A 19,688-nucleotide genomic window follows, 5' to 3' on the forward strand; every position below is an offset into this window, starting at 1 on the left:
ATTGTGCAATCATCAGCAACTATTCTAAGTAAGACTCCAACCAATGGAAAGTTTTCCCCCGATTCTCAGTGACTTTAGTTTTGCTGGGACTCCTTGTCACCAAACTTAATCAAATGTCGCTTTGTTGTCAAGGGCAGTTACTCTCACCTCACCTCTGCAGTTCAGTTCCTTTTTCTATGTTTAAACCAAAGCTGTAATGAGGCCGGAAGCTATGCAATCCTGGCAGAACCCAAACTGAGCATCAGTGAGCAGGTTATTGCTGAGTAATTGCCTCTTGATAGCACTGTTGATGACACCTTCCGTCATGTTACTGAGAATAGTCTGATGGGACAGTAATGAGCCAGATTGGATTTGTCCTCTTTGTGGATGGGCCATACTTGGACAATTTTCCACATTGTCTGGTAGATGCCAGTGTTGCTGCTGCAGTGGAACAGCTTGGCCAGCGGTGCGGCAAGCTCTAGAGCACACTTCTTCAGCGCTACAACTGGCATGTTGTTGGGGCCCAGAGCCATACCAGTATCCAATGGCTTCAGCTGTTTCTTGATATCAAGTGAATCTAATTGGCTGAAGACAGATGTTTGTGATTCTGAGGACCACAGGAAGAGGCCAAGATGGATTATTCACTCAGTACTTCTGGCTGACAGTGGTTGCAAATGATCTAGCTCAGTACTCCAGAATTGTCTTTTTCACCGACGTGCTGCATTTGAGAATGGGGATAATTGTGCAGTCCCGTCTGGATAGTTGTTCAATTGTACATCACCATTCGTGACTGGATGCAGCAGGACTGCAGAGCTTGGCTCTGACCTGTTGGTGAGGGCCAGCCAGTCAGTAGTGGCGCTCTCGAGCCCCTCTTGGTGATGGAATTTGAAGTCTCCCACCCAGAGTATATCCCGTGCCTTTGCCATCCTGTGTTTTTTTTAATTGGTGTTCAACTTGGAGTCTGATTCATCAATTGAAGAGCGGAGGAATACTGATTCATCAGCTTAAGAAAGCTGTATGTGGCTATCAACTGGAGGTTTCCTTGCCCATGTGTGAGTTAATGCAATGAGACTTCATGGTCCATATTAAAGACTTCCACGGTAACTCCCTCCTGACTGTGTACCACTGTGCTAGAGTCTCTAGTAAATCTGTCCTGCCAGTGGGAAAGCACATACTTATGTTGTGATGCCTGGGACACAGTCTGTAAGATGTGGGGACTGGAGAAGGGGATAGTGTCAGCGGTTTACGGAGCTATTTTAGAAGAGGAGAAGGCACCACTGGAAAGGATCAAAGCAAAGTGGGAGGAAGAGTTGGGAGGGGTTATGGAGGAGTTCTGGTGTGAGGTGCTCCAGAGTACATTCCTCCACCTCGTGTGCAAGGTTGGGGCTGATACAGCTGAAGTTAGTATACAGGGCACACCTCACGAGTGCAAGGAGGAGCTGATTCTTTGAAGGAGTAGAGGATGTGTGTGAGCATTGCGGGGCGGGGGGGGGGGGAGCGGGGGCAGTGGCGGACTGGGTCTAAAAATATTGGCTGCCAGGAGACAAAGGGGGCCCACCCACAACTACAATTCTATCATTTAATTTTCCTAACGAATAAATATAATTTTCAAAAAATACATATGGAAAAAAGGGACAATTTAAATTTTTGTGGAAAAAATGTGTATTTCTTAGTAATTACAGTGTACATGTACTGTACATATCACTGGCAGTAGATATCAAATGTAAATACAGAATGTTGTAATTGAATTTTTAATTTATTTTAAAAAATTAAGTAATTGGTTGATATTTTTAAATGGTTTACTGCACAATTTACACATTAACAGGTAGTTCAAAAGCACAATAGAGCATTGCATGCAGTCCACTATATTAAGAGCAATCATTTGTGTTCGCTAGATAACTTTGCGAATCTGCCAATAATTGCTTCTGCATCCAATTTATCTAACAATTCCTTTTCAATGGATAGCAACATGTATGATTCCAAATTCTCCTCAGACAGCGAATTTCTTAACCTTGTCTTTATGATCTTTAGCTTTGAAAATGTCCTCTCACATTGGACTTGAGTAACTGATAGTGTGCAGATGACTTTATAAAGTTCATAAAGGTTATCATATGCCTTGTCATGAAGTCTGTTGGATGCCAGAATTTTTAGTACACACGATGGGCAAGTGCTACAAATTTCACAATTGTTGCAACTGGAATCCATATTCTCACCATCATTAAGCAATAGCTTTAATACATCAAAGTTTGAAGCAAAAGAAAACAATTCCAATATTACTTGATCTTTGCTGATTTGTGGAAACAGCTTAATAATACCTTCCAATGCTTCATCTTCAAGGCCCTTCTCTGCAATAGTTTTAAACTTTGCTGGGTCCAAGCAGGACAAATTTTTATACAACTGTTTGTGTTGTACAAAGCATGATTCTAGTGACTGGACAATGCGATCCATTATTAGGTTAAACACATTTACTCGAAAATCAGCTAGAGAATCTGAGGAATTTCTTTCATCATCAATAAGCTCATCTGCCATTCTTTTCTTCTTCCTCTGCCTCTTAACTGGCAATGCTGTTTCCAATGCATCAATTTCCAATGTTTGATTTTCATCCATATTCATCTGTGAAAATCTGTCATTACATTTATTTACAAATTCCAAAGCCTTGCTGTGAACGTTATCAAATGTTCTTGTCTGTTCCTTCAACTTTGTTGTAGCTGAATCTACCAAACTCCATGCAGTAAACATATCTAAACCACTTGTCTGTAGATAACTTGATAACGGGGTTGCAGTTTCAAATATATATACAAGTAAGTAAATGCTGTCAATATGGTTTCAAACTTTAGAAGACTTTGAAGTAAAACATTTGCTTCATGTTTTGTTTTTTGCATCAAACTTTTCTGAATCTTGTATCATTGATAAGCATGTCAATAGATTTACGAAAGTACTGGCAGCGGCATCATCAAAACGTCCAAATATAGTTGTTGCTGCATTGGATTTTCCTGACCATCTGGTCTCACCAATTAGCTTTAATCATTTCATTTTTTCTTGTCCTAGATGTTTTCCAACAACTTCTATCCATACAGCCATTCTCTTGTATGATGCTTTCACAAAAGTTGCTATATTCTGGAGCAAATTGAAAAAAGAAACTGCAGGCACACAACATTTTGTTGTTTCAGTTATCACCAAATTCAAGACATGGGCATAGCCACATCAGCAATTTTACTTTGTAAACCATTATACTGGCCATGGTAGCTAGCAGCGCCATCTGTGCTATCAGATAAACATTTTTGGGGGTCAATTTTAAGATGCTGTAATGTTTCGATCAATAGATCAAAAAGTCCCTGTCCTGTACCATCATTACTTGGCACAACTGAAAGTAGTCGCTCACAGATAGTACCTTTAAGCACATACCGAATAATAATGATAACCTGATCGATGGATGAATTATCTTGTGTTGAATCAACCTGAATAGAATAATATTTTGCTTGAGAAACTTCATGACTAATTCTTTCTTGTATCATGTTCTTCATAATTTTGATTAACATGTTTATAGTTGTTTTACTCAGGTATGTAACAAGTCCACCACGGCCTTTACTTTGAGCCTTTCCTTGTTGCTCTAATCGTTTGATTCTTTGTTTAGACTTGTTTTGCACTGCAGAAACATGAGCTGCCATAATGGGGTCATATTCTGCCATCAACTGCACTGTAGCTTAAAAAATTGCCATGATTCAGAACCTCATTATCTAGAGTGTAGGCCAATTCATTTCTGTGACCTCGAAAAGGAAGTGCTTGCTTGCCTAACATCTTTATGATGTCTATAATCCTCATGACAATACTTCTCTGCTTCAATACTTCTTCTTTCCTTTTAATTAGTGATGCTGCAAAACATTTATCTAAGGTGCCATCATTAACCACACTGATATATTGCTGAGCATTTCTGACATGTGTTGTTGTCGATTCATGTAAAGTCAAGCTCTGGCTAATACGCCTGTAGTCACTAAAGCAACGTACAAAGGGTGATGGATTACAAGTGTTGGGAAACTCAAAGGCTAAGCAGTATGAACAATATAAGCATCTATTTTCTTTGTTATATATTAGCCATTTTCTTGGGACTGAGTCATTCATAATTTTCCTCTCATACAAACGAGCATCAAATGGCAGATCATCAAGTGGCTGAAGTGGATGTTCAGCAAAAAAACTGTTTTAGCTTTGCTCGTGATGGGTATTGGAAGATTCCAGTAATTGATCTTTCATTTTCTTGCGTAGGTTCATTTACAGGATGTGCTTCAGAAACCAAGTCATTTATGCTTGAAGGAATATCTGATTCCCTGTCACTAGTTGAAGCTATGTGTTCAGATGTTGCAACTACAGGCAGTACAGATACCGGAACAAGGAAGCCAGAAGAAATATTGGGCCTGGGTTGATTAGTAATGGATGCACTTGTATTTGTCTCTACATTCAAAGTAGCTCTTCTCTGTTCTTGTAACTCGCATGTCATTGCATCATCACCATGAGCATTGTTTCTTGCTTCTTGATTATTTGTTGCAGAACTGGATATTGATGTGGATTGTGCTTATGGTAATATAAACTCTGTAATAGGCCTGCATCACTTGGCTGATTCCTTCCTTTCTGCTTCTTTTTGTTCTTTGCGTTTTAGTGACCCAGATTTATGCTTTTTCTTTTCCATGCTGGTAGGGGTAATATTCCTGAAATAAAAACTTAATTAAAAATAGCCCACATTGGGAAAAATGAATATTGATGATTGCAAGAATAACTTGAAGGAATGCCAGATAAACCCCTACTTGATTAAAAAATATAAAATAACTTACTTACACTTCAATAGGCTATGTTCATTAGTCAATACTACTGTGGCCTATGCAGCTTCAGAAGAGGACACAATCCACTGTCCAGTGTTCACACCAGCAAGAAACTGAGACAACTGTTGAAACTTAGAAGTTTGGTCCGACTATAGTAAGACATTAAGAATGGTCACACGACCTAAGTTAACATGTTCAGTTTGATACCAGTGTAGTGTTACAAGTCGCAACCCTTTGAGTTTACCGATCATGGCTTATCACTTCAATATCTTTGACCTCATGATTCACGGTCAAAGGTACCGCTTCTCCTTTTCGGTGACCTCACGACCCTATGTACTGCTTGATATCCTTTCAAGTTGCCGACCATCTCAAATCACGAACTGTAACTTTATCTTTAAATTCACACACTCTTGCTGAAAACGTGGATTTCCAACTATGTCCGACCCGGGTGAACCAGCCCCCCTCCCACTCCTTTTCACATCCGTTTAACACTGCTTTGTTCCTTCATACACTGAGTGATTATTTGTTTGTTTCTTTATTGCATTTTTATTTGGTATTACTATTTTTAAAAACAATTATATTTTATTAAGTTAGACTACAAATCTCAGGAAAGAAGTTGGAGATTTATTTATCTAATTAATTATAATGTTTAAGGGCCCTTCAGAGATTCACGGGCCCCTTCTTGGCTCTCCGGGCCCTGGACCGATGTACCGGCTGAACAAAGACTACTGCTTGATATCCTTCGAAGTTGCCGACCATCTCAAACCGCGAATTGTAACTTTATCTTTAAATTCACACACTCTTGCTGAAAACATGGTATTTCCTTAATTGTGCCCGACCCGGGCCCCCCTATTCCACTACCTCCCCTGCTTCGTTCCTTTTAATGCACTGCTTATTTGTGCCTGTATTCTTTTTTTTTCTTATTCCTTTTTATTACTAAAACAGTTGTCTGTGTTTGTTTCTTTATTGCATTTTTATTTGATATAGGGGGCCCACTTCAACAGGGGCCCACTTGCCATCGGGCAAGCTGACACCCTGGCCAGTCCACAACTGGGCGGGGGGGAGATTAGCTGAGACTAGCTGCCGTGGTGTGGGTTGAATTCATGTTCCCAGAGCATTAGCCTGGGGTCTCTGGATTGTTAGTGCAATGACATTGCCACAATGCTGCTATCTTCCCCCGTAGGGTTTCTATATTGGGTTGTTGCTTCATCAGTCTATGGATAGCTCTCTATTATGGCTTAAGCCCCAAATGTTATAAGGTGGACCTTGCAGGGCTGGGTATGCCGTTGTCATTTCCGGTGCCTAAATATTTGCAATGCAAGTGTTCAAGGCAAAGTTCTGCAAAATTATAGATACACTATACACTGTTTGTGTCCAACTGTGTCATGCTGTATCAGTTTGATCTTTCAGTTCAAAGGAAGTTTGTGATGCCAGTAAAAATGTGCAAAAAACCAATATAACTAGTTGAAAGTTCCACTGGTCCGGCTGATCTAATCGGCGATTTCTATTCAAGTTTAAACTTCCAACATCTGCAGTCATCTTTATTAGTTATTTTGGGGTGGCAGTGGCAAAGTGGTATTGTTGCTGGACTAGTAATCTAGAGACCCAGGATAATGATCTGGGGACCAGGGTTTGAATTCCACCACGGCAGACTGGGACTGCAGCAGGTGGTGAGGGGAAAACGTACTTGACCTCACCCTCCACAACCTGCGTGCTGCAGATGCATTTGTCCATGACAAGATCAGTAGAAGTGACCATCACAAACTCCTTGTGGAGTCAAAGTTCCGTCATCACATTGAGTATACTCTCCATCGTGTTGTGTGGCACTACCACCATGCTAACTTGAACAGATCTAGCAACTCAAGACTGGCCATCCATGAGGCAGCAGCAAAGTTGTATTCAACCTCATGGCCCAGCTTATCCCCCATTCTACCATTACCACCATGCCAGGAGATCTGCTGGTTCAAAGAGTGCAGGAGAGCAATGCCAGGCATATCTAAAACTGTCAACCTGGTGAAGCTACAACACCAGTCTACTTGTATGCCATACAGCATAAGCAGCAAGTAATAGACAAGAGCTAAGTGATGCCACAACAAACGCATCGGATCTGAGCTCTGCAGTCCTGCCACATCCAGCCATGAATGATGGTGGACCATTAAACAAGTCACTGGAGGTGGAGGTTCCACAAATATCTCCATCCTCATTGATTGCAGAGCCCAACACATATGTGCAAAAGACAAGGCTGAGGCATTCACAACAATCTTCAGCAAGAAGTGCCAAGTGGATGATCCATCTCCGTCTCTTCCGGAGGTCCCCAGCATCACAGATGTCAGTCTTCAGCCAATACGATTTACTGCATGTGATATCAAGAAATGGCTAATAACGAGAGATACTGCAAAGGCTATAGGCCCTGACAATATTCCGGCAAAGGTACTGAAGCCTTGTGCTCCAGAACTTGCCGCACCCCTAGCCAAGCTGTTCCAGTACAGCTACAACACTGACAATTACCGCCTTATCAGTCTACTCTCCATCAGCAAAGTGATGGAAGGAGTCATCCACAGTGCTATCAACTGGCAACCTGCTCACGGATACTCGGTTTGGGTTCTGCCAGGGTCACTCGGCCTCTGACCTCATTACAGCCTTGGTTCAAATGTGGACAGAAGAACTGAATGCTTGAGGTGAGAGTGACTGCCCTTGACATCAAGGCAGCATTTGACAGAGTAAGACATCAATGAACCCTAGCTAAACTGGAGTCAAGGGGGGGAGGGACCGGGGGGGGGAACACTCCACTGGATGGTTGTGGTGGTTGGAGGTCAATCACCTCAACTCCAGGACATCACTGCAGGAATTCCTCAGGGTAGTGTCCTCATCCCAACTATTTTCAGCTGCTTCATCAATGACTTCCCTTCTTCATAAGTTCAGAAGTGGGGATGTTTGCAATATGTTCAGAACCATTCGCAACTCCTCCCATGTCCAAATGCAGCAAGACCTGAACAATATCCAGGCTTGGGCTGACAAGTGGTAAGATACATTCGTGCCAAAAAAGTGCCAGACAATGACCTTCTCCTTCAAGAGAGGATCTAACAATCTCCCCTTGACATTCAACGGTATTAGCAATGCCGAAACCCCCACAATCAACATCCTGGCGGTTACCATCGATCAGAAACTGTACTGGACTAGTCTATTAATACTGTGGCTAACAGGTCAGGTCAAAGGCTAGGAATCCTACAGCGAGTATCTCACCTCCTGACCCCCCCCCCCCCCCCCCCCCCCCCCCCCCCCTCCTCCCCAAAGCTTGTTCACCATTTACAAGGCACACGTCAAGAGTGTGATAGCATACTCCCCACTTACCTGGATGAGTGTAACTCCAACAACACTCAAAAAGCTTGAGACTATCCGGGACAAAGCAGCCCGCTTCACTACTACCCCTTCCACAAACATCCAACCCCTCCACTACCGACGTGGCAGCTGTGTGTACCACCTACAAGATGCACTGCACTAACTCTCCACGGTTCCTTAGACAGCATCTTCCAAACCCACGACCGCTGCCATGTAGAAGGACAAGAGCAATAGATACCTGGGAACCCCACCATCTGGAGGTTCTCCTCCAAGTCACTTAGCGTCCTGACTTGGAAATATATCGCTGTTTCTTCACTGGTCGCTGGGGCAAATCCTGGAACTCCCTACCTAACAGTACTGGAGGTGTACCTACACCTTGGGGTCTGCAATGGTTCAAGAAGGCAGCACACCGCCACCTTCTAAAGGACAATTAGGAATGGGCATAAATGCTGGGGGGGGGGGGGGGGGCAGTGAAGAATAAGAAGTTCCACTCTTAAGATTTGTCCTCTTGCCCCTCTAGCTTTGCTCTTGCGTTATCTGGATCTCCAGTGCTTATGGAAGGAGAATCCAGCATTCGTCACCTTCATTTTGAAATAGTCCCAGTCACAAATTGTTTTATCAAGTACTGACATATTTATCTTTCATCAGTAACAAAATGTGGATATAACCAGAACTGAAGTTTGTGATAAGCAGTGAGGTCAGTCACATGTAGATCAGGCTGGGGGTTGGTTGTGAATTTAGTGAACTAGTGTGTGAATGAAAGGGAAGGAGTGAATGCTGATAAACTGTAATTTAAAAAAAAAAACTGGCTCTGCCCAAATATCTTTATACCTGAGCAGAAATACAAATAGTAATGCTACTCAAGCAGTAGTTCCTATTGTTTAAAATATTGTATCGCCTCTTCTCGCCAAGATATGGTAGCATCTCATCTTACTGTAAGGAGGATTTGTGGCTCGTTTGATCATCCCTGCATCAGCAAGGATCTCTGGGTTCAGCTCCAACTCCATGACTTGTTAGCCATGGAAGAAATATTCATGCTGTGGCTCAGCATGTTGTGGTAGCGCAGTGGTTAGCACTGTTGTTTCACAATGCCAGGGCCCCAGGCTCTATTCCCGGCTTGGGTCACTGTCTGTGTGGAGTCTGCACGTTCTCGCTGTGCCTGCGTGGGTTTTCTCCGGGTGCTCCCGTTTCCTCGCACAAGTGCCGAAAGACGTGCCGTTAGGTGAATTGGATATTCTGAATTCTCCCTCTGTGTACCCGAGCAGGCGCCGGAGTGCGGCAACTAGGGGATTCTCACAGTAACTTCATTGTAGTGTTAACGTAAGCCTACTTGTGACGATAGGGAAGATTATTTTAATCAGCCCTCTAATCCTTCCAACACTTCCTCAGTATTCCCCCAAGAGGGTAAAAAAGGTATGAGAAGATACAAAACAAACATTGTAGATCAGCTGTAGGTATGTACTTAACTAGAGGGTAGGGGTGTCCCTACAAGAACATTACAGTAGTGGTAACTTCACTGTTTCCCCTAGCTGACACACAGCCAAGAAACAGGGTGGTGCCACTGTCTTTTGTAGTCTGTGGGATTAGTAAATTGTGAAGACAAGGTGGTGAGAGAGCATACACTGATACAAGTGCATACCATCAATTCATTGTCAAGTTTAAATTTGAATCCAATGACAGTAAGCACCATTTTTATGAACACATTCATTTATGTAATCTCAACGCCCTTTAAAAGACTAAGTTGAGAGTTTAATTATAAGACAAAAATCTAATTTCTTTTTCAGCCGTGTACAATAACCATACCAAAGTAGCAGTGAAAACCATGAAGCCAGGCAGTATGTCCGTGGAAGCCTTTCTCATGGAAGCAAATCTCATGAAGGCTCTTCAGCACGATAAGCTGGTGCGACTCAATGCAGTGGTAACAAAGGAGGAACCCATATACATCATTACAGAGTTCATGTCCAAAGGTAGAGTGAGTGCTGATATTGATGTGCACATTTTCTGTCTGTATCTCTCTCTTCTGGTTGTATCTCTCTTTCGTTCATAGTTCATCTGGTGTTTTATTAACAGTGGTGATGTTGCAATTTTACAAAACTGTTTCCTCCAACTATTTCACAGTACTGCCAGTCTCTGCCACATAAGTATAGTTGTTATTGAAGCCTCGATCACGTGTTCACACGCAGTTCATATCCACTTCTACTAAGATTGTTCGCTTGATTATTCTGAAAATAGTCTTGCAATCTTTGAATAATGGACTTTTTTTTAGCTTGTCAAGCAGCTGGAGATTTTCAGTTAATGAGGCAAGTTTACAACCTGGTTTTATCAGTGTACACGCCTTGCATGGGGATTTGACTTCATTTCCCGTATCCTCCCTAGAAACAACACTGTCCATTTCTATGGGCATTGGATGAAAATGTCAGTGAGTTGGGGGAAGGGCCTGGCCTTCTATCCATGCCAGTTACTATCACTCTCTTTGGAACCATCAATAAGAATGCCTATTTTCACCTCTAACGTTGTCCAACACTGCCTGCCTCAACTCTTTTTTAATTACTGCCATGCTCACTTCCAGGTCTGTATTACCCAAGGCGTGGGCTAGTTTCTCCCACCCCCCCAGCTGACTTCACACGTTCTACCATAGAGCTCATCCAAAACTCTGCCCATGTTCTAACTCACACCCAAGTCTCAGTCACCCATCACAGCTGGGTTCATTGACCTACATCTGTCTACCTGTTGAAGCAATGCCTTGAATTTTTAAATTCTCATCCTTGCATTCAAATCCCCCAATTGCCTAACCCCGCTCTCTCTGCAATCTCCTCCAGTCTTGCTGTGCTCCTGTAATTCTGCTCTCTTGCGAGTCACCAATTTTAATTCCACCACCATTGGCAGTCATGACCTCAGCTAGCACTAAACCTCTTCCCTCCTGCCCTCCCTTTTAAGATGTCCCTTAAAATGGACCTTTCTGAACAAGCTTTTGGTCATCTGCACTAATATCTCCATCTGTGGCTCCCTGTCCCAATTTTGTTTGATGCTGCTTTGAAGGACACTTTATGAATACAAGTTGTGGTTTGTTTGTTGTAGTGTCACTCTCTTTTTGTGAGAGGACAAACAATCCTGTTATACATTGAATAACAATATTATGCGTTTTGGCAATAACATTTATATGGAAGGCATTTGTATGTCTGAGGATACAAAAATGTGTAATGGTTAGAATACTGAGATACACATTTTAGATTTATTTCACAACAGAAGTTTGATTACCATCTCCTCCCCTATCTTAATAAATCCAAGCTCATCAACGCTCCTTGGACATCGCCTTCTGAACCAATGACCATCTCGAAGGAGAAGGGCAGCAGACACATGAGACCACCACCATCTGGAAATTCCCCTCAAAGCCGCCCACTCAGTCTTGACTTGGAAATATATCATCGTTCCTTCACTGTCATTGGGTCAAAATCTGCAACTCCCTCCCGCACTGTAGGTATACCTACATAATATGGACTGCAGTGGTTCAATAAGGCAGCTCATCACCATTTTCTTAAAGGCAATAAGGGATGGGCAATAAATGCTGGCCTAGCCAACGATGTCCACGTCACAGTAATGAATTTTTTAAAAGCATGAACTCGGTGAGAACTCAATATCTCACAATTGTTTTCAATACTGTATGTTGCCCGAAATCAATAGTATTCACAATCTGTTTTAAGCCATTGAACAGTGTATGTGTGAGAGAGAAAATAGTTTGTGAGAAATTTATGGCAGTTTATTTTTCATCTTTGGAATGAGCAACCCAAGTTGAATGGGACAGTAACAGTTTGTGTCCTGTTAGGATGTCGCGGTATTTAGAGTCACATGATTGTCTTGCTCTTAATTTCTGACCATGTGTAATCTATGTAACGAGCAAGTGTTGATGAAGCATTTGAGTTAACATTCCTATTTTTAAAGTTTTTATTAAGTTTTCATATTTTATATCCCGCGCAAATGTCTTTGCCTTCTCTGGCGCTGTTGCTGCTGCATTCCCAGCCCTTGTCCACGCACAAACATGTCCGGCTCGGCCTGTGCGGTCAAGTAGGGATTCCTTCCCCTGGAAGGTTACCCACAGTTTGGCCGGGTACAGCACATCGAACCACACCCCACTCTTTTAGAGGGCTGCCTTTGCTGTGTTAAATTCAGCACGGTACGGCCAGGTCGGCTTGGATTGAATGGCCTTTCCACTGGCAGGACCGAGTGCGCCTTGCCCAGTTCAGGATCTTTTCCTGATCTTGGTATATTATGGCCCTTGGCTCCTCCCCCCCACTTTAGGTTTTGGTCAGAGGTGTGTCTATCTCCGAGTGTTTGGGAAAACTCTCCCTTCCAAACAGGTGACCCAGCATCTGGGCTACATATTCCATGGGGTTCCTGCCCTCGATGCCATCCAGCAGGCCCACAAAATGGAGGTTCTGGCTGCATGAATGATTCTCCTGGTACTCCACCATTCCCTTCAGTGCCCCTTCGCCACCAACCTTCCCACTTCTGTTTCCAGGGAGGCAATTCGGTCACTTTGGTCAGTCGCTACTTTCTTTAGGTCCCTGATTATTGTCTCCTGTGCTTCCAATCATCGCTCCGTTTTCTCCATGCCACCTTGAAGGGGGCCAGTGTGTCCGCAACCCTCACCTTCACTGACGCCCTTGTTTCCAGCTTGATGGCGTTTGTGTTTCTGGCGCTCTTGAGTCACTAGGTCCGTCCACTCGCTCATCGGTGGATATCCAGCATGGGTCCTGACGACCCAACCCGCTCTAATTTGGCCAGCTGTGAGTCGTTCCTCATGTTCGCTGTTGCCCGTTCCTCCTCCTCTCCAGGCTTTTGCTGGCTCTGCCATCGTTTCGGGTCCTGGGGTTATTGCTGGGCAATTCTTGGTAGTTGCGGCTGTCCTGTGAGGGGGGGGGGGGGGGATTCGACGTGTTTGGTGGACTATTTTTATACAAAAAATGCAGTTTTTTGAGTTCCTGGAGGAGAGCATCTGTTCAGCATATCCCCCTCACTGGTAAGTTAACATTCTTACACTTTTATAACATCTGAGTTTCTTGATACGTGTCAGTCTTGCAATAAACTTCAGTATTTGCATTTTCCCAGACGTCTTGCAATGTGAATCATGGGGATTTTAATCCTGCCTACCCTAATGGTATTTTGCTTCCCTTTTGAGGCGATGAAAAACGAGAGTGGTTCTTTTGGTCTCATAGGAAATGTTATCTTCCACCTCCCCACTCCTCCCTTCCTCATTATTTACAAGAACAGAGAAGGAAAGCAGCCAGTTGTGAGTTTGGGTAACTAAAATTGCCATGGTCACATATTACAACAGGTGGCTGAGGAGCAAAGTGAAACCAGCCATTTCCCACAGAGAGCCTGGTGGCTATTTTATGCAATGTTTAATGAATGTCGCCATAGTTGCAGAGGACCTTATGCTGCCCTCTCCTTTTGAGAGAGAGAGAGTTGGCTGTTGGTGATTTAACCTGAGGGTCACCACACCTCCGGCAAGGGGCAAGGTCATGAATAAGCTCAGCCGGTACAGGAATCGACCTGCACTGTTGGTGTCACTCCACATCATAAACCAGTCGTTGAGTCAATACATGCAACAGCAATTTGTTTTTTGTTTTAAAAAATATTTTATTGAAGCATTTATCATTTTAACATTTTTAAACACCAACAGACAAATCCAACACATGCTAAAACCCCACATTAACATACAAAACTCCCCCCAAGCCTAAACCCATGCACTCTATTTCCTTATTGGTCACTTCCATCCACCTCTCTCTCCCCCCCCACCCCCCGCTTCCTGCTGAAGGTCAATTCTCTTTGAAGTCGACGAAAGCTGCCACCTCCGAGCGAACCCCTGTAATGAACCTCTTCAGGCGAACTTCATCTTCTCTAGCCTAAGAAACCCTGCCGTGTCACTGACCCAAACATCCGACTTTGGAGGCTCCGCGTCTCTCCATCCCAACAAATCCGTCTCCGGGCCTGCAGGGAAGCAAAGGCCATACATTCAACAGCAATAACCTGCATTTATATATTTTAATTAATTCTTGGAATGGTATGTACTGGCGGCCAGCATTTATTACATATCACTAATTGCCCTTGAGAAGATGGTCGCGGTGAGCTGCCTTTTTGAACTCTTGCAGTCCCTAGCACTTTAACATAGCATAACATCCCTAAGAACTTCATAGTAGTGGAATCGGGCAACAATTGACACTGAACCAAAAGAAGGTGATATCAAGAGATGTGGCTAAACCTTTATTTTAAGAAGAATTTTTAAAGATAAAAGAGATAACAATCCAATTTCCCCCTTGACAGCCTCGGTCGAACCTGCTTCCACCACGCTCCCAGGCAGTGCATTCCAGACCCTAATCAGTCGCTGCATGAAAACTTATTTCCTCTTTTCATTATTGCTTCTTTACCAATTACCTTAAATCTGTGTCCTCTTTATTTGTGATCCTTCCATCACTGAGGGTAAATCAACACCTGACATATGGGAAGCTTTCAAATGTCAGTTGAAAGGAATGTAGGACCGCCATGTTCATGTAAGGAAGAAGGATAAATACGGCAAATTTCGGGCACCTTGGATAACGAGAGATATAGGCCTCGTCAAAGAAAAAGGAAGCATTTGGCAAGGCTAGAATGCTGGGAAAACACGGAGCCTGTGTGGAATATAAGGAAAGTAGGAAGGGGCTTAAGCAAGGATTCAGGAGGCCAAAATGGCTCACGAAAAGTCATTGGCAAATAGGGTTAAGGAAAATCCCAAGGCTTTTTACATGTACATAAAAAGCAAGAGGGTAGCCAGGGAAAGGGTTGGCCCACTGAAAGACAGAGGAGGGAATCTATGTGTGGAGCCAGAGGAAATGGGTGAGGTACAAAATGAATACTTTACATCAGTATTCACCAAAGAGAAGGAATTGGTGGATGTTGAGTCTGGAGAAGGGTCTGTAGATAGCCTGGGTCACATTGAGATCCAAAAAGACGAGGTGTTGGGCGTCTTGAAAAATGTTAAGGTAGATAGGTTCCCAGGGCCTGATGGGATCTACCCCAGAATATTGAAGGAGGCAAGAGAGGAAATTGCTGAGACCTTGACAGAAATATTTGGATCCTCACGGTCTTCAGGTGATGTCCCAAAGGACTGGAGAATAGCAAATGTTCCTTTGTTTAAGAAGGGTAGCAAGGATAATCCAGGGAACTACAGGCCAGTGAGCCTTACGTCAGTGGTAGGGAAATTACTGGAGAGAATTCTTCGAGACAGGATCTACTCCCATTTGGAAGCAAGTGGACGTATTAGCGAGAGCAGCACGGTTTTGTAAAGGAGGTCGTGTCTCACTAACTAGAGTTTTTGAGGCGGTCACAAAAATGATTGATGCAGGTAGGGCAGTGAATGTTGTCTACATGGACTTCAGTAAGGCCTTTGAGAAGGTCCCTCATGGCAGACTGGTACAAAAGGTGATCAGGGATGAGCTGGCAGGATGGATACAGAACTGGCTAGGTCATGGAAGGCAGAGAGTAGAGTTGGAAGGGTGCTTTTCTGATTGGAGGGTTGTAACTAGTGGTGTTCCGCAGGGATTAGTGGTGGGACCGTTGCTGTTTGTAGTATATATAAAAGATTTGGAGAAAAATGTAACTGGTCTGATTAGTAAGTTTGCGGATGACACAAAGATTGGTGGAATTGCGGATAGCGATGAGGACTGTCCGAGGATATAGCAGGATTTAGATCATCTGCAGACTTGAGCGAAGAGATAGCAGATGGAGTTTAATCCGGACAAATGTGAGGTAATGCATTTTGGAAGGTCTAATACAGGTAGGGAATATACAGTGAATGGAAGAAACCTCGAGTATTTTTTTTTTTAAATAATTTTTATTGAAATTTTTACAAAACAACCGCGGTAACCCCCCAAGAACAATACCCAACCAACTTCAAAAGCAACTACAAACAAAAGAAAAAAACAAAAAAACAAAATCCAAAATATGAATATGTGGCAAGTTCAAAATGTGGGTTCAATCCAAATTCATCCTAATGAAAGAAAAGGTTAGTCAGAACCCACTGACCCCAATATAGTTTAAGTTTCTCCACTATCTAATGGTGTATAAGATATTGGTCCTGATCTTCAATCCCCACCATGGCAGATGCTGACCTGCTTCCTGCTGTTGAAGGTCCCAATGGTGTGCAGCCTATTTCCGCCAGAACCAGAAACTTCAGAAATGGTTCCATGGGAGTCCTCGCTTGTAGTCCCTGTAAACGTGTACATTTTGCTGATAATTACCCTGGGTTTTACGCGCACAGCTGAGCTTTGGTGTATAAAGCTGCTCAGGAGTGCAGGTCTAAGTAGGTCAGAGAGTGTCAAAGCACTCCACCCACAACAACCCTTGACACAATGCTTACCACTCCCCCACACCCTCCAGCAATGCTAACACCAGCTACTTGGCGCTGAGGACCCAGGTTCAATCCTGGCCCTGGGTCACTATCTGTGAGGAGTTTGCACATTCTCCCTGTGTCTGCATGGGTTTCACCCCTACAACCCACAGATGTGCAGGTTAGGTGGATTGGCAAAATTGCCCCTTACTTGGAAAAAATAAGTGGGTGCTCTAAATTTATCAAAAAAAATTAAATGGAATCAATGGCCTGTGCTCTTGCTCTACTGCTGACCCGACGATCTGAGCCATTTATTCAAAATGGGTTAGCAGGGAATTGAGTCAGGGTTGCAAGTTAAAACCGATTACAAGCTGCTGTACCATCCCCATTTCCCCTTTTTCACTTACTTCCCTTCTTCCATGTTTAAACTTCACTAAATACCTGCTTTGTGTTTTTTCTTTATCAAAGCAACACTTGTGTATGACCAAAATTATTATAAACGTCATAGTTAGCCCATCCTAACCTTCATTAATTTGTTCTATTTAATGGATCCTAAAATAACTTTGTCTGTGGGTAACCTTTATAAAACACTGCAAAAACCAACAAAAGTGGAAGAAACAACACTTACTGATTTCTGGCGCGCTTTCTCCCACCTAATTTATTTTTGAATTAAATATTAACCAGAGTCCAGGTTCTCTGATGTTTACATTTGTGTATATAAAATGATGCATGTCTGCTTTAACTAAAGCAACAGATTGAGCAAAGATCTGGAGAGAGATAACTAATGTTCCTTATAATAAATTTGCATATACTTCCCTTTTCTGTTGAAACCTTTCTTTAGTAATGTCTTTAGTAATCATTTTATTTTCACTTAAAGGGGACAGTCTCTGAAATATTTAATCCAGCCACTTTGCCAGACATCCAGTAAATGTCTTTGGATTAAAAGGTGATTTTATTTTTATAACCAGACTAAGGACATTCCTCTTATTTTTTTTCCTTCCTGCTCCCGGCAATAAGCACAGAGATACACAATGAATATCTTGAGCATTATTCCAGAACTCTTTCCAGCATAATAAATTTCAGATGAGCCATTTTATCTGTTTCTGCTATGCATCACTGGCTGTGTTTGGGGGGAAAAAATGCTCCTTTTTTGCCCTTTTAGTTTGCCATACTCTTCCTGAAATTGGAGTGTTGGTGGATTTCCCATCGCAGAGTTCCTTGCATCTCTGATCTAAACTCAAATTTACAATCCAAAAATTTGGTTCCAGATAATGGCTTAAATATTCATTGGTGCTGCACCTGTCTGGTGTCAACAAGGTGTCAAATCGTCCAGTCTGGTGTGGGCATGTACTGTGGAAATGCCCTGCCTGCCAAAATGACAAAGGCATATGTGAATAGGGGTCCATATCTGTTTGTATGGGTCCTTCCTGAGTTTGGGCTGCCCTGAACAAAGCCAACACTGGGTTTTGTCGCATTTGGGGTAATTAGGTCCTTAAGCATTCCTTAATTTAAATGAGGCCTGCTGTCCAATTTCGTTTGGGCTTTGGGACTACCTGTTCAAATGTCAGTGGGCGGCACGGTAGCACAGTGGCTAGCACTATTGCCTCACAGTGCCAGCGACCCTGGTCCGATTCCTGGCTTGGGTCACTGTCTGTGCAGAGTCTGCACATTCTGCCCGGGTCTGCGTGGGTTTCCTCCCACATGTCCCGAAAGACGTGCTTGCTAGATGAATTGGCCATTCTAGAGTTCTCTCTTGGTGTAACTGAGCAGGGTGCCGTAGTGTGGAGACTAGGGGATTTTCACAAGAACTTAATTTCAGTGTTAATTAAAGCCTACCTGTGACACTAATAAGGATTAATATTATTCTCAGAGCCCCCCCCCCTGCCAGTGGTTCCTAATCCCATTAAACTATATAAATTCTATTCCCAGGAAAGCAATCATGTTTGTAATGTTTAATGCCTCAGCAACGAAATGTGCTTGTCTTGTATTTAGAGATCAGACACACGGATTGACGAGGGGCAGCATGGTGGCACAGTGGTTAGCTCTGCTCCCTCTTTCTTCCCCCCCCCCCCCCCCCCCCCAGCACCAGGAACCCGGGTTCAATTCCAACCTTGGGTGACTGTGGAGTTTGTATGTTCCCCCCCCCTTGTCTGCGTGGTTTCCTCCAGGTGCTTTGTTTCCTCCTGCAGACCAAAGATGTGCAGGTTATATGGATTGGCCATGATAAGTTGCCGCTTAGTGTCCAAAAGGTTAGGTGGAGTTACAGGGATAGACCAGCAGAGTGGCCTAGCAAGGGTGCTCATTCAGAGGATCAGTGCAGACTCGATGGACTGAATGGCCCTCTTCTGCGCTGTAAGGATTCTATGATTTAAATTTGTCAGCACCTGGTTGTGGGTGCAAAGTCAGCACCATGACTGCAATGACACCCAATGCTATTGGGAAGAGAGTTCCAAGATTTTTACAGTGGAACGAATGGCCAGGATGGTGTGCCTGGTGGTATTTCCATGCAGCTGTTGCCTTGGCCTTCTAGATGGTAGAGGTTGCAGGTTTGGAAGGTGCTGTCAAAGTCCCCATGTCTAGTTGCTGAAGTCTATCCTGTTGATGGTACATATTGATGTCAGTGTGCTGGTGTTGGAAGGGAGTGAATGTTTAAGGGGGTGGTAATTTTTAAAAATTCATTTATGGGGTGTTGCCCGTTAGACCAACATTTATTGCCCATCCCTAGTTGCCCTTAAGGTGGTGATGAGTTGCCTTCTTGAACCGCTGCAGTGTTTGAGGTGTAGGTACACCCACAGTGCTAATACGGTGGGAGTTCCAGGATTTTGACCCAACGACAGTGAAGCAACAGCGGTCTATTTCTAAGTCAGGGTGAATGACTTGGAGGGGAACATCCAGGTGGTGAGGTTCCCAGGTATCTGCTGCTCTTGTCCTTTTAGGTGGTTGCGGTTTCAGAAGGTACTGCCGAAGGAGCCTTGGTGAGCTACTGCAGTGCATCTTCTAGATGGTGCACACGGCTGCTACTGTTCATCAGTGGTGGAGTGATGAATGTTTGTAGAAGGGGGAGAAACCAATTGGGCTGCTTGGTGTTAAGCTTCTTGGTGATGTTGGAGCAGCATTCATGCAGGCAAGTTGGGAGTATTCTATTACACTCCTGATTGGCGCCTCCTAGATAGTGGACAGGCTTTGGGAGATCAGGA

At 43.5% G+C, this 19,688-nt stretch overlaps 1 protein-coding gene across 2 annotated transcripts in view; it reads left to right on the forward strand.

The window, feature by feature from the left end:
- hck (HCK proto-oncogene, Src family tyrosine kinase) overlaps positions 1–19,688 on the forward strand; it is a 111,971-nt gene that overhangs the window by 55,052 nt on the left and 37,231 nt on the right. For both annotated transcript variants that reach the window (XM_038803381.1, XM_038803380.1), the window contains exon 9: positions 9,914–10,096. In XM_038803381.1, coding sequence (XP_038659309.1) covers positions 9,914–10,096 — 183 coding nt within the window. The remainder of the gene's footprint in view (positions 1–9,913; positions 10,097–19,688) is intronic.

This window comes from Scyliorhinus canicula, chromosome 7, assembly GCF_902713615.1.
Source record: "Scyliorhinus canicula chromosome 7, sScyCan1.1, whole genome shotgun sequence".
NCBI lineage: Eukaryota > Metazoa > Chordata > Chondrichthyes > Carcharhiniformes > Scyliorhinidae > Scyliorhinus > Scyliorhinus canicula.